Source organism: Polypterus senegalus, chromosome 14, assembly GCF_016835505.1.
Source record: "Polypterus senegalus isolate Bchr_013 chromosome 14, ASM1683550v1, whole genome shotgun sequence".
NCBI lineage: Eukaryota > Metazoa > Chordata > Cladistia > Polypteriformes > Polypteridae > Polypterus > Polypterus senegalus.
The window spans coordinates 66,414,825-66,430,671 of record NC_053167.1 but is presented as its reverse complement, the minus strand read 5'-3'; the positions used below and the strand labels follow the sequence as shown (position 1 = coordinate 66,430,671).

Below are 15,847 nucleotides of genomic sequence, written 5' to 3'. Positions count from 1 at the left end.
TAATGTCACTAGTCTGTGGAAGTCATGCAATTAAGAATTTAATTGCAACATGAACACATGACAGTGGATGTAAACAACAATTACACATATATGGAAAGGCTTGTTAGAATAACCTTTAATAATATTGCAAATATACTAACACTGTAAAAAAAAAGACTGCAGCAATGCATGTCTATTAAGGATCACTTTTCGGTTAGTCTTGCTCTGCTTTCAGTTTCTTTTTGGCTGCAACAATAACTTTAAATACATTTGAATGACAATAGCCTAATAAACAAAAGATTAGAAACTCTAGAACACATTAAGTGATTTCAGCCAATATGAAAATGCAATTATTAATAGGCTATTCATTTTAAACAGTAATCAAAAACATTTTACACTTCTGTCCTTTATCACTTAAATGTTCTGCTACTGCACGGTGGTAGTGTTATTATCTATTTCGTAAACATACTTTTTTCACTGCACGACGCCGGGTACAAATCAGGGACCAACAAAATATTAACACCAGTCCATTACTGAAAAGTGGACAATTATCCCAGAATACATATCTTTGGGAGGCAGCATTAACCAGATTTGGACAGCCCAGAACAATTTTATACAAAATATATTCGGTCAGTAATATAAAGAAAACTTTAGTGCTAAATATACATATTATCTTTTGTCGATATTAGATGTGAATCAATCTTTTGTCAATATTAGATGCAAATCAATCAGCCATTTGCATGAAGCAGCAGGCAGTACTAATGTCTCATGATGCTGGGAAATTTATTCAATCCCTTGCTTATGTGAATTGTGCGTGGAGTTTCCATGTTCTCTTGTGCTTCTATGGGCTGTCTCAGTGACTCCAGTTTACTTCAATCACACCAAGACACACTGTTAAGATGGCTGTTTTATTGGTATATCAGTATACTCTGACATTCCTTCCATGATTGGCTGTTGTCTTGGGTCTGCAGTTGTAGGGATAAGTGACCCTGATCTATGCAAGTAAAATCAGCCTCAGAAACTGCATGCATAGTTTACTTATAAAACTGTGCTTTGTTCTTTCATAAGCTTTGTATTATGTGTAAATAAAATAGTAATAAAGAAAAAGGAAAGAAAAAAAAACATTATATATTACAACAGATAAAGTGAAAAAGCATGAGATCTAGAAAAATAATTTTATTTGAATTCTAACATTATAATCCAGTTTTTTTTTAAATCACTATCTAATCCAATGAAAATAATCAACACAAATTAGCCAGAATGTCCCCTGTCCAGTTTTACTAACATTTGTCAATTTATACGATTAAATATATTGGGAAAGAATGCAAAAACTCAACAGACATCATGAAGCACTTTGAGTATAACTCACTTTTGAAGTATAAACAAAGATGAAGAAATGTGACAAATAATTTTCTTGCATCCGATATTGTGAGATATTTAAATTAAGTAAATTCGTATTGTGTTTTTTGTCAATGAGATTTCACATACCAAACACTTCTAAATTTGGGACTCCTTTTCTAAACCTGTCTTTTCAAATTAAACTATAAGTAAAGAACAAAGACTGCATTTTTTAATTTACTGAAACACCTTAGACTTGTTTTTAACGTCCTGATATGCAGAAAAATTAATTCATGCTTTTGCTTTGAGCCAACTAGAGTACTGTAATGCACTCCTAACAGGACAATCTAAGAAAGACAAAAATTGACTAAAGCAAGAAGCCTAATCAGTATAAGAAAATCAGAACACATCTCTCTGGTCTTTGGTTAGCTGTGTCCATTAGAATTTACTTTAAAATACTCTTAATTGTACATAAAGCTCTGAACAATCTTGCCCCTGTTTATTTTTGGAGCATCAGTCTTTTATATTCCCAGTGGTGATCTTAGATGCTTGAAGCTGCTTTGCTTATTGTTCCTAAGCATAAAAGGTGTGTTAGCCTTTTGTTGTTATGCAACAAAAATCTGGAATACTTCGCCAACAGACACATGCCAGGCTAACACCATGGAACATTTAAAAAAAATTCCTAAAAAGCCGCTTTTTAAAGTTGGCTTCTTCATAGTTGTGTTTTTTTTTCTCTTTCTCCAGTTCTAATAAAATTTTAATATGCATTGCAACATCACACACTTCTAAGATCTGTAATCATTATTAACCTCTACAATTCACTGTTTTCTTTACCTGGTTTTCAGTGATGGCATTTTGCGCCACTGCCATTTGATTATAATACACTGCAGCCGCCGGTGAAGTTGAAAGGAATGTGGACATTGTCATCCTCTAGGACATGGCACCCTAACAATAATGAACTACTTTAGCACATGTATGCTTAGTAAAATGCCTTAGGGGAGGTGGGGGGTTTGGGCAATCTTTTGACCTTGGAACACCTGCAGGTTTTTTTTCTTTAGCATTTCGCTGGTTGGAGATGTCATCTTCCTGTCCTCCCCAGCCATCTGACCATAAACATCGGACTTGACGTTACAATCACTGGATACTTACAAGTTTAGCAATTTAGTTGATTTTTAAGAACCACTCCTATTATTTACTTATCAATTTTATGTAAGTTTTAATTAATTAATTAATTAATTAATGTATTTATCAGTTTATTGTTATTTGTTTATTCAATTCTTGTAAAGCACTTTGAGATACGTATCTTGTTTGACAATGTGCTGTACAAACAAATGTTGTTGTGGTTACAGGCATGTACTGATACATTTGGCATGGAACTGTCATTTTTAATATGTATACTATTTTTTATTACATTGGGCTACAAAGGTAAATGCTTTATAGAAATAATTTTAGTTCAATGCGGTTCAATTTAACTTAATATAGCAACGTACATAGCTCTAATATAGTGTCCTTATTAAATATGTGAAGCATACATACATATTATTATTATTATTAATATTACTACATACATGCTGCTGTACACATTTTTACATGAAAGTGCGAATCCAAATATAAACAAAAATACAACAGACTATAATAATATAAAAAGTATAAGTTCAGTTTGCTACATTACCAGAAAGTTGACATTGCTTCTTACATTTTTTTGTTTTGCAAATAAATATATAAATAAATGAAAGGCAATATTCTATCCCTGGGGACAGCAGATATGGCAGGTGTTTTTTTAAGGACAGTCAAAATGCAATATGTCAAGGCACTGGACTTATTTTTGGATCAAATAGTGTTAAGGTCAAAACTGTAATCTTGTCATTACTACATAAGCTTACATGCTGGGTGTGTATCTAACCTTTGTTAGTATAATTTAACATACTGTAGTTTGTTATGAAAACTATTTTGTAGTTTAACTGTTCAATAGAGCAATGTCTCTGAAATGCTACAAAAAACACAGAATTAGACATTAACAACAAAAAGCTGTTAATTCATTTTAATTCATTTAAGTGCACACTATGCCCCATTCAGAATAGCCCTGTGGAGTAAGGAGATCTGAGTACACTTCCTGAGCATTTAGCATTTTACCTTTCAATAAACCATAGTATTTTTCAGTATCTGCTGTACTTTGCAGGTTTTCTTCTTAAAATGATTAGAAACAGGGCTGCCAGCCAATACAAAAAAATTTGACCTGGAAAAAGTGGTCATTTGAGTCACAGTAAAGTAGCATTTTACTAACCTCTACCAAACTACAGCATAAACAATATAAAAGATAAGAATAGAAAATGTGGATGAAGGTTTGTACCTGCATTCCGTTGGCTGCATTTCCTGTGAAACTCTGACTGCCAGTCCTCCCGCAGGTGGATATCATCTTAAATATATAAATTATGAACAAATAATGGCTGCATTTGTAGTATAGTATGTATTGAATACATAGCGTATTATTCTCTAAAATTAACTTCAGTAAATTACTTGATGGCTGGCAACCCTGGATCCAATAAACATTATTTGCAGATAGTAGAAAAGAAGAAATTTCACCATATAACATAAAATATACACTTATCTTAAGTCAAAACTTTCACGCTAGCACATCTTAACACGTGTGGTCAGCTAAGGAAGTTGTCGCCTCGCAATTCCAGCAACATCAAGTGTATATGGACACACTCGACGAGTAATATTCAATTAGCGGGGAGCCATTTATCCTTTTTGACATATGAGACTCATAACCCCACACTCAGTGTTGACACTCAAACAATTTTGATCTGCTGCTTTGGTTTTTAATAGTTTAAAAATATCTACCAGATTTTAATAATTTAAAATTTTCCACCTGAATGGTCATGTCTGAAGTGACCTCACTATATACAGTATATACTATGCTATTAAGCATGTATACAACAGCAACACTATATTTGTGTAAAAAAATATTAAAAGGTCAAGAATTTAACAAGCCAACTAATATTTCTTCAGGCTCGTTTTGTGCTCACATGATGCAGAATGAAACATCATCTTCTACTACTGGCCTTCTAAACAGGAAGCAGATCACTTAGTGTTCAACTCTGTGCAGTATCTTACTTCCAGATGACTCATCCACATTGGAAATCTCATTGATATTTCATTACATTAAAATGTAACCAACAGAAACTTTGACCCAATTCTTAACTGATGAAACATTTACCCAAATCAAAGACACAAATAAAATGTCTAAAAGATGATTATGGCCAGTAAAAATAAAGGTGGCTTCATAAAATATGTAATATTTAATGAATTTCTCTGTGGAACATCATTGTTTAAGCTTATTAAAGCTTATTTTTTGTGAGTGAAACAAATATGAAAAGAGAATAGACTATTGACATAGGCCCTGCTAAATTATAGAGTTTATGTGCAAAAAAAACCCCAAAACATTTATATAAGCTTAATCTTTAATCTACACAATTTCATCTTTCACCCAACACGTGTGGCAGGCCACAATAAGCATACATCCTTATTGGAACATATATTCCGTCTACAATAGCCATGAAAACCTAACTGAGATAAGTAGAAGGCCTTTGATTTTAATAAAGAACACTACCCCAGGATCAATTAAACACTCATTCACTTAGATTAAACAAATTGAAGAAACTCTATCATAGTCACTAATGCCATTTTGTTTACCTGGTACACAAAAAAAAACTTCACCTTAAATTCATATTCTTCTCGGAAAAATAGGGAAATCCTTGTAATACATCCATTAAAACATTATATACTCAGAGGAACAAAATCTTTAAGTAACTTTATTTTAGGTGCTTCATTTGTACGGCCATTCAATTTCAAAAACAGGTCTCCAGTTCAATGTTGCCGGGAGCCTGTGCCAATACCCAAAATACCTGGGAGTATTGTGGTATGGTGTGCCAGTTCATGGCAGGACACATTTCCAATCACTAAAATATGGGCAATTTAACTAACATATTTGGGATAGAAACAGAAAACCCAATAAACCCAGCAAAGAATTCATGCACCTCAAAAAAAAAATTCCTTATGTAAAAAATGATGGCACCAAGGTAGATAGATGATGGGCTGTCATAATGGCTTTGATGAGCTCTTGCATAAACAGCTTTGTCCTTTTAGCCAAAACGTCTGATAAACAGTAAATGTTCAAATGAAGAAAATTCCACAAGTGTTAGTATTTACCAGTAGAAACACAAGACTTCTTTCGTTCAAATGAAGAAAATTCCACAAGTGTTAGTATTTACCAGTAGAAACACAAGACTTCTTTCCAATTTTCAATCTCAAAGGTGGAGCACGGGAAATGATATGTTGAAGAAGGTAACACTTTATAAAAAATCATAATCAATCTAAAACAGTCTATTTATTTACTTAAAAGTAAACAGGATTTAAGTAAAACACCCAAAAGAATATTTGTTCCACCTAGTTTAATAAGCAGTTGAGAAATGGGATGAATAAGGAATGGGATGCACAGCACATTTTTGGCTTTAATGTGAATATGTGATCCATATATGGACACAACAATGTTACCTGCTCATATTTCTCTAGCTCTGTGTGGTAGATCTGTCGGATCTGGGAGAGTTTGGCTCTGTAGTCCGAGTGTTCTGCAGAGTTGTCTGATCCTGCGCCTCCAGAGGCTGCTGCAGCAGCGGCTGCTGCAGCTGACCCGCCACCTTTCTCTGGACCAGAAACGCCTTCTGCAAGTAACATATTGTCCAGGCGCATTAACTGTGCATCTGGTGGTTCCTCTTCCTGCGCACCTCGGATACTTAACACTAAAGTCAGAGAAAAAGCAGAAATAAAATGTTAATTCAAACAGTCATTTTTAGAAGAAGGAAAAGAAAAGAGGTACACCAGCAAGTACAAGAGCGTACACATTTCAGATATCATAAACTATGTTCAATCATCTATTGCTTCTCTGTCAGGCACAAATGTCTTTATATATAATACTCTACCATGGCTGTCCGGGATTTTAAATCACCAGTAGCTTGCAAACCGTTTGACCAATTGACCTGAAATATGGTACACATATACTATGTGATCTCTACTATCCACTTTCCGGGTGATGATTGACTTCCAATATTATTCCTCTTTATATTTTTATTTTATTTTTTTGTAGATTCACCTCTTGGCAGCAGCCAGCTGGGTGGCCGTGCAGTGCACGCCTATGGGCGCCGTTCTCATTCCCTACCACCTTCACCATCACTTCCCCTACCTCTTCATATTTTAAATCATTTTTGAGGCAGATTGATGACTTAAGTGCCAGCTTAAGTGAAAAATTAAGGAAAATGCACCAAATAATTGCAACACAAACACTGACGTAATCAATTTTAAGGAGAAAAGATGCTGACGAAAGAAGATAAGAAGCGGGCCACTAGAGTGGAGAATACAAAAGCTGGTCAGGAAGCAGTAAGCGCATCAACCTCTGAGCAAACAAATGATAAACGTACAGTACAGAGAAAGAGAATGAAAACTATAAGTCAAGTGTACACACTGCACTTTATTATTATAGCAGTGCACTGTTACTGGTATTTAAATATTCCACGTGAGTCTAAGCAGCCAAGGGTTCATTAATAGGACATGGTTGAGTGATTTCTTAAATGTTTTCGGTAAGGATATTATAATATTTTAATTTAAAAATCCTTCCTTAATTTAAAAAAAAATTAAAATTCGAGTATAAAATCCCCTTCCGAGTTCACATTTTAACATGGATTTTAAAATAATTTTCTCAAAAGCATAGCTCTTTTTTACACTGCCTGTGAAAAGTACAGCAACAGACTTCATTTCAGTTGTATATTTAGTTGACTTGGCATGAGACAAACTGGAATTAAGAAAAATTATGTTTTAACTAATAATGAAAACCTTAATTAAAAATGTAATTAAAATTCATAAAAATCTAATAATCTAAGTCTATCAAATCCATGTATGCTCTAAACCTGCTTTATCTCAAGCAGGGCTATGGGGAACAGCAGCCTGGCACCAGCAGTAGCAGTGCTATACCTCCTGTGTCAAAGTACTAGCCATAATTGTCTAAATTTTAAATGATGATGACAATAATTATTGATGATATCTTACAGTACGTCTGTTGAATGTTTAAGTGTCCAAGTAATTATCAATCCCTTCATTTTGTGAGCATGCTTATTCCAATCTTAGAGATACAGAGAGAAGGTGACTGACTATCCAATATAAAGAAATCTGTACAGGGTGCTACTCCACTGCAAGTCAAACATATGCATACACATTCAGCTATTCATATCAGGCCAGTTCAGAGTCATAAATCAGCCTAACACACATATGTCTCTGGGACAAGGAAACATACTCTAGTAGCCAAGGAAAAACTCACAAGAAATGAGAACAATGTGTAAACTCCACACAGACAGTGATTAGAGTGGGACTTGAACCCAGTCTTCGGGAGCCCTAAGGGAGTAGATTGAACCACTAAGTAATCAGCAGAGCATATTCATTAATTAACTACCAAACAGAATCAATTCTACAAAGAAGGCTGAATCTGGCATCTATACTAATACAGTGGAACCTCGAGATACGAGTTTAATTCGTTCCAGCACTGAGCTTGTACAGCAAATTTCTTGTATCTAGAACAAACTTCCCCATTGAAAATAATGGAAATCCAGTTAATCCATTCCGCACCCCCAAAAATATCAACATAAAAATCAATATTCCTAACAAATAACACTGATAAATAATACATACAAGTGGAACCTCGGTTTACAAGTAACTTGGTTTCCGAGTGTTTTGCAAGACGAGCTAAATTTTTTAATTAATTTTGACTTGATAAAACGAGCGATGTCTTGCAATACAAGCAGTAGGATACACTTTGTCTGCTGAGCGTCATGTGAGCATAACTGAGCTGATGGTTCTTCTCTCTCGTGCGCATCTCTCTCTCGCGCACGCGTCTCTCTCGCGTCTCTCTCTCTCATCTCTCTCGCTCGCATGCGCGCCTCTCTCTCTCTCTCCTTATCTCTCTCGCTCTCTCCTCTTGAGGGCAATCGTCTCCTATTCTCCATCTGCATGTCCGCGATATTTTTGGATACGCTTATACAGCGAACTACTACAGCGAAACAATGAAATCACAACTGCACAAACGCGTAGATCCTCATGCTATGGGAGAACAAGGAACACTGAGTGAGCTGACGGGCTGGCAGCGTCAGCTTGGGTGAATCCCCGAGTCGAGGCGAATCGGGAAACGCGTCACGCATAACCACAGCCTGGCGAGTGGCTCGTTATGCGAGCCAATGCTTGTATTTAGATCTGAATTTTTTGCTCATACTTTCTTCTTATCTTGAATTTCTCATATACAGAGGTGATCGTATCTAGAGGTTACACTGTAAAAGGCAAAGCCCTCACTGACTGACTGACTGACTGACTCATCACTAATTCTCCAACTTCCCGTGTAGGTGGAAGGCTGAAATTTGGCAGGCTCATTCCTTACAACTTACTTACAAAAGTTAGGCAGGTTTCATTTCGAAATCCTACGCGGTCCTAACGGTCATAACTGGAACCTACTTTTGTCCATATATACGGCCATAGCCAGCAGCTCGGTCGCCGTGTGAGGGGGAGTTGCGTCCCGCATCATCATGCCTCCCATGTAATTGAGTGCCTGCCCATATAAGGTAAATATTCACGGGTCAAGGTCTGTGCTTAGCATATTCGTAAGTGCAGCTACTGCGGAAACCCTCTGACGCTGAACAAGCCTTTGTACACATATCAATAGGAAAGCAAGGTGTAAAGCTTAAGTTTAAATTACGTTCATAGACACGCTACCGGTAAATATGCGCAGGCAAATCCACAACTTAATACCGGGAATGCCTGTTAAAGACCTTAGATTTACGAGTACCGATTTGGGTAGTGATTACTTCAATAAATGAAACCTGTTCAAAAAACACATTACACAATTGAGAAGGCAGCAAAAGAATATGAAGCGAGTGACGCATACAAGCATATTCATAAGTGCAGCTACTGCGGAAACAAAGCACGGTGTAAACCTAAAGTTTAAATTAGGTTCATAGACAGGCTGCTGCTGGCATTTGTCATGCCTACGAATACGATATTCGCGAGATACAAGTTTAATGAGAAGACGCAGGGTATAAACGAGACTTTTGATCACTTTGTAACAGAGTTACAATTGCTGTAACAGAGTTAAAATTGCTGATGAAGGACTGTGCTTATGCAAACGAATAGGAAAGCAGGGTGTAAAGCTTAACTTTAAATTAGGTTCATAGACATGCTGCCGCTGGCGTTTGTCATGCCTAAGATGAATACGATATTCGTGAGATACAAGTTTAATGAGAGGATGCAGGGTATAAACGAGACTTTTCAGCACTTTGTAGCGGAGTTAAAATTGCTGGTGAAGGACTGTGCTTATGCAAACAAAGATAAGATGGTCAGGGATAGAATAGTGTTTGGCGCAAACTCAGCAAAAGTGCGAGAGAAACTTTTAAGTGCCGGGTGTGAGCTAACATTAAATAAAGCCATGGACATCGCAAGATTGGACGAGATTGCACAAGCACAGCTGAGAAGCTTCGATGCATGTACTCCGAGCGGCTCAGGTGAACTGACTTTGCAGGACTTGGAAAGGTTAAATTAAGTTCATAGACACGCTACCGCTAAATATTCGCAAGCAAATCCACAACTTAATACCAGGAATACCTGTTAAACATCTTAGATTCACGAGTACCGATTTGGGTAGTGAACCCTTTGATGAATGAAATCTTTACAACGGTTAACAAACACGAAATATAACTTGAACACAACACATCCTCCAAATACGAACCTGATTGAAAGAAATAATGATAATCAAATCCTTGATGAGAGCAACACTCATAACAGTGACAAAACAATTACATTGACAATCATGTTATGTTGTTTTTAAAATGTTTCCTTTTCTTTTTCATAACTTCTTTAACACACTACTTCTCCGCTGTGAAGTGCAGGTATTTTGCTAGTATTACAATAAAACACATAAGACAATACTAAAATATCTAAAAAGAAACAAATTCTTTTTTTTCCATTTTTAATCACAATGGCAACATGGCATAAAACTGGTTATTAAAACATGACATTGATGGCCATGAACAGGCAAAATCTTTCATAAAGCAGGTTTGTCAAAGCAAAATCATGTGTTTGGGTTTCCGTGTTTGTACAAGCTGAACAGTTACACTACAGATTTTGTTTTCATAGCTCTCCATAAAAAATACAGAAGCATTGTACTGAAGAATACTCAGAAACAGGGAAAGCCTGGGAGACCATGGGATGAGTTAACTACGGAATGGAGTTCAGAACTGACATATTTGGCAGTACAGACAGGAAGAAAGACATAATGTCAAAATTAAGGAGGCATCAAAGATGATTGAGAAAAATTATTTCTGTTAGAGGAAACTGTTGTATGAATTTAACTTCAGACGTCTGAATAATAAAAGTAAATTTCTAGAGTCAAAACAGAATAAACATTTGCCAAATTACTGAATTTAAGGGTGGGTGGGTGTGCGGGCAGACCAGTTTCTTGAATTGTGCAAGAAGCTACATGAGAACTGATTTTATGTTACTTGGGCCAAGCAGAGACTGTCACTGTTCCTGTCCATTACTAAAGAATATCAAGGACTGATCTGTAATCAGAAATGGGTAACACCAGTGTAAGTTTAGAGGAAGAAATCATTTGTGAGCCAAGTATATAATCCTGAGAGACAGCAAAAGGGAGAGAATGTAAAGAAGATCTACCACTTCCATAAAACCACATTGTAGTTATGAAACAATGCATTTAATGCATAGTTTGTGCTTATTCAAATGGACATTCAACTTAATTTTTTAGGTAATAAAACAGATGATGTTATTTTGAAGATATTACAGAAATGATTATAAATTGAGATATGTTTACAGAATTTTGTGGAAGGTGTTTATAAAGACTGTTGGATCAGCACAGTATTCCTGCTTGCTCACAGATTCAAAGTCCTGGGTTAAAATGCCAACTCAGGAACAGTCTGTGAAGACTTGTACTTTGTCTACATGGACACATCAGTTTCCTTCCATGTTTAAATTATATGCAGGATACATTGATTAGCAATTCTACAATGGCCCAAGGCTAATGTGAATAGATGAGAAGACTGGTGCTTCAACTGGGGACAGGTTCTATTTTATGTATGACTCTGCCACACAGTAAAAAATGTCAGGAAATTTAATGGTAAAAATACTGTAAATGGTGAAAGTAAAATATTGTATCTGAAAAAAAAGGAAAGTTACCTTATGTTCTACTAAAAATTGCATGTATATCTTAAACATCACCTTAATTTTTACAGCCAAGTTCTGTAAAATCAATATTTTTCCACCTTCAAAATATGCTACATATCGTTTACTGATACATTAAGCTACACTGAAAATGTCGCTGTTAATTTTACAGTGTAAAACTGTGAAGGTAAACACCTGTAAAATGTAAAGCACTGTTTCAGTAACACCAAAGTTATGATATTTGCATAAGGAAATGCCCCCTTTAACCATATTGTTCCTGGTGAATCACATATCTTTATATATAGTAGGGATAAAAACTTAAAAGTTAGCTGATTTATTTTTCCCTCGGTGCTGAAGGTATTTTGCGGTTATGGAAGCAGATTTATGGTGGGTTTTAATCGATAAAATGGCACACCTGTAGGACACCATACACCACAAAAGCAAACTTTACTTCCCCACCAGACAATGTGCCATAACATCCTTAAACATTGAATTCTCTTCAATGCAAATAATTAAACGATAAATGTTTGCTATTGGTTGCTGTCACTTCACTGATGCAAACTGTGTATTGGTGTTTGATCCCGACAATATTTTTTAATAGTTTATTGATTGGCATATTTATTATAGTGCGTGGATTTTAGGCTATGGTTAAACGTTCACTTCTATTGGAAAGTGTTGTAAAGAGAAATGTTATTTCCTAAATGGCAGAGCACTGCCTAATCCCAGTCACATTATTTCAGTGTGGCTGCAGTTAAGATATTATTCAGGGCTTCAAAAAGTCATGGCTGAGTCCATCAGGCTAGGGAGTAAAGAGTAAGATCTGGACAAGGCAGATCCCAAACAGATCCTGACATAGACAAGATACTTTTCTTTACATAACCTACCTGGAGAGTGAATTTATAAAGTTTAACATTATGTATGGCTACCTTCCTAATTAGGATTAACACCAATGGCTCCTTACAAAGGTTGTTTTACACATTAAATTGTGATTCCACATTTCACCTTAAGTCCAAACCCCCCTGTAACATTATTTCTACAGCTGTAGTAAATCCAATTTAAACACATGGAGACATTGTGTACTGTGCAAAGTTGACAATCAATTTCAGAAATGGTGGTGTCCATAAGACAGACAATGCTATGCCACTGTTTACTGATCAAAACAGTCTTGAAGCTCAGTTTTTAAAATATCCATGTGACGGCTGCAAAAGGAGTGTTGTCCTACAAGCATTAAGTAGATTTAAAAATGAAGATTAGTGCATTTGTATTCTCAAATGTGGTTGCCCTTTTTTTAAAAAAAACTGTTGTCATTATTACTATGTGTAACTAGCAAATGGCATGTTTGAAGTAACTTCCCAGTAGTGTACAAAACCTGTACTCCTAACGGTGAAAATTTTGATGGAAAATTGTTAAAAATTATTTACATACCAAATTAAAGTGAAACAAATTGTTTAAAAAAAAAAAAAATCACATCTTAATCAGAAAGGGAAAATTTGAATCCCTTTGTGCTTACAACTTTTTTACAGGGAAGGGCAAACAAAGAAAATAAACTCAAAAGCATTAAAAAAATAGGCAAAAAAAAAAAAAAAGATATGGAAAGCCTAATTATAAAAACATTCCTAAAGCTTAGTTTAGGTCTTAGCTGTGGGCTATCATGTAGATAAAGGATAAAGCCACAACTGTGAAAGTAAACAAGTACACACATATCTATGTATCTATCTCTCTCTCTCTATATATATATATATATATATATATATATATATATATATATATATATATATATATATATATATATATATATATATATATATATATATATATATATATATATATATATATATATATATATATATTTAGCCTCAGTACATTCTCTTTCATCCGTCATTGAAAAGATGAATGGTAAAAGTCTGAAAGTAGACCGAGTTTTGCATTTACATAATAAATAAAATAACAGATAAACAAACCCGATATAGAAAAGTGACAGGTCTAAAGAAAACAAAAAGGAATTTCAACGCTCCGCTTTCTCCCAGTAGATGAATTACTAGCAGCTGAGCAGCCACTTTGATTGTGGCCTGATATTAGAAGGAGCTGCCACAGTAAATGCATATCCTGGGGAGCTTCACTTTGCTGACGAACGTTTAAAAGACAACAAGAAACTGCACAGAGGGAACCAGGCTTCTTTCATTACCAAACCGAACAGCAGAGGTGCAATTATCTTAAATATATGAAACACTGTGTGGACTTTACGTGTAAATAATTGATTAATCGTATGCAATCACGAAGAAACACAGATACTCCATTCCCCCATAATCATTCAAACATATTACCCGAAAAGCCAATGAAATACAAAAGTAAACAAATTTCTCCAAACTCTGTCGGTAGGTTGACAAGATGTGATTCAAAGCATGGGCCTAACACTAAAAATAAACCACATTCACACACAAACACACACACATACCCAAACAATCATCCAACCAGTTGTTACAGTATTGCAATGATTTCCATGCAGATACAAAGCTCAGCCATATTTAAAACAATGTTGCATAATCAACTGCTAAAATCAGATAGCTTGTGTCTTTGCCAGTTCGAGGAACAAATTAATGAAGTTGCAAGAAGCAAGCATCATCATCATGACATCTGGTTGAAAAATATATTGCACTTTAAAAGATAATGTCTTTGAATCCAAAGAAATTATTTTTTGCTTCTTCTTTTATTTTTGTCTAGCATCTTATGAAAATCAACAATAAACAGGATTCAGTGTTTGGAGAATTACCTTCTTCTACATTCCCACTAGAGGTCTCTCTGTGTTTTATGGAATATAATTAAAAACTGAAGGTGCTCAAAAAGAAAGAGAGGAGGGATGGAGACAGCGAGTTTATGCATGTAAGCAATTCACATTTCTAATTAACAGTTATTACTCTCCAATTGTCGGAACACAAAAGCTCTTCAGAATGAAGCAAGGATACAAAGAAAAAAGGGGGAGGGAAAAAAGGGACAGGTTAGTTATTTTCTAAAATGTATACCTTAAAGTAGCAATAGTCTCTAGATGAACCTAAAATAAAACCACCCAGGGAACCTCATTTGCATACTGATGCATTTCATTTTGTTAAAAGCATCTAGGAAAACGAAGGCCACCATTTTCACTGATACCAAAAAAAAAAAAGTGAAAAGAAATAACATAAGAAAAGCCTTTGTCTCAAGCAGTAGCAATTTACAGATGACACACATATGCACCAAGGTGGTGAAAACAAAGGGGGAAGTGATCATTGCTCCGTGTCTCATACTCTCAAAATATGTGATGAACTAATAGCGTCACTGCCTTTTGAATGTCCACTGACTCAACACACCTAGTGTACGACTGTTCTAAGCATTGACTTTCACAGAAAAAGACTGGAATACAGGATACTATATGTGGCCTAAGAATGGCTAAAAAAAATGAAAGATGTAAATTTTTCTAATTCTTGCTGTTGAATACATAGGTGGATCACTGATTTAGTGTATTTTACTGTATTTTGGTTAGCAAGCCAATAGCACCCAGCAGTGTCAGCTTGGGCTCTGGAAGCCTATGGATGTACAGTATAGTGTATTTAAAAGCATTTCACCTTGAGTAACAGAGGAGCCACAAAATGTCCATCGTAGGAACTGCAAAAAATTTAAATCCCTGTTACCCAAATGTGACAAATATTATGATTTGAGGGTTTAATATGTATTTGTACCTTATGAAAGGAAGTTCATGATTTATTACAATTAGTGAGAGCAAAAGAGATTCTCTCAAAGATCTCTCTCCTTACTACAAATACTTTACCTCTCTGCTTAACAAATGTGTTGTCCTAGGGAGCATCTGCACAGTAATATGTATGCTAAAAAGAAACGAATTTGCAAATTTATCAAAAAAAATTCAGCACAGGTAAAAACTTTACTTTGACAGAGGACCTCAGGTCATGTCTAACTAGCCTCAAAATATCATTCTTTGTACAACAATAAAGGCACCTCGACAGGCAAATGTTGCACAGATCGAGGTGTTCAAAACGTCAACCTTGTGAAAGTTTCATCTAAGTGGTTTTGTACCAGCTAGCTGAATATTAACCTTACATATTTTAGAGAGAGACATAAATACAAATCTACACACAAATACACTAACACTCAGAAATCAAAGTGTTTATCTAGTGACTGCAAAAGTGTATTTATAGTTTAACAAATTATTTATAAGAGAAAAATTAACTAGCAGTTGTCTTGCCATTAGCAGGTACAAATCTTTTTGGCACAG

The 15,847-nt window shown here is 35.3% G+C and overlaps 1 protein-coding gene across 6 annotated transcripts in view; it reads right to left on the bottom strand.

Moving 5' to 3' along the window:
- The window catches only part of LOC120514222 (pre-B-cell leukemia transcription factor 1), a 148,649-nt gene that overhangs the window by 20,924 nt on the left and 111,878 nt on the right, over positions 1 to 15,847 (bottom strand). For 3 of the 6 annotated variants that reach the window (XM_039734475.1, XM_039734476.1, XM_039734480.1), the window contains exons 3-4: positions 5,875 to 6,119; positions 3,668 to 3,733 (exon numbers count right to left, since the gene is read on the bottom strand). In XM_039734475.1, coding sequence (XP_039590409.1) covers positions 3,668 to 3,733; positions 5,875 to 6,119 — 311 coding nt within the window. The remainder of the gene's footprint in view (positions 1 to 3,667; positions 3,734 to 5,874; positions 6,120 to 15,847) is intronic. The other 3 variants (XM_039734478.1, XM_039734479.1, XM_039734481.1) reach the window with 1 other exon arrangement.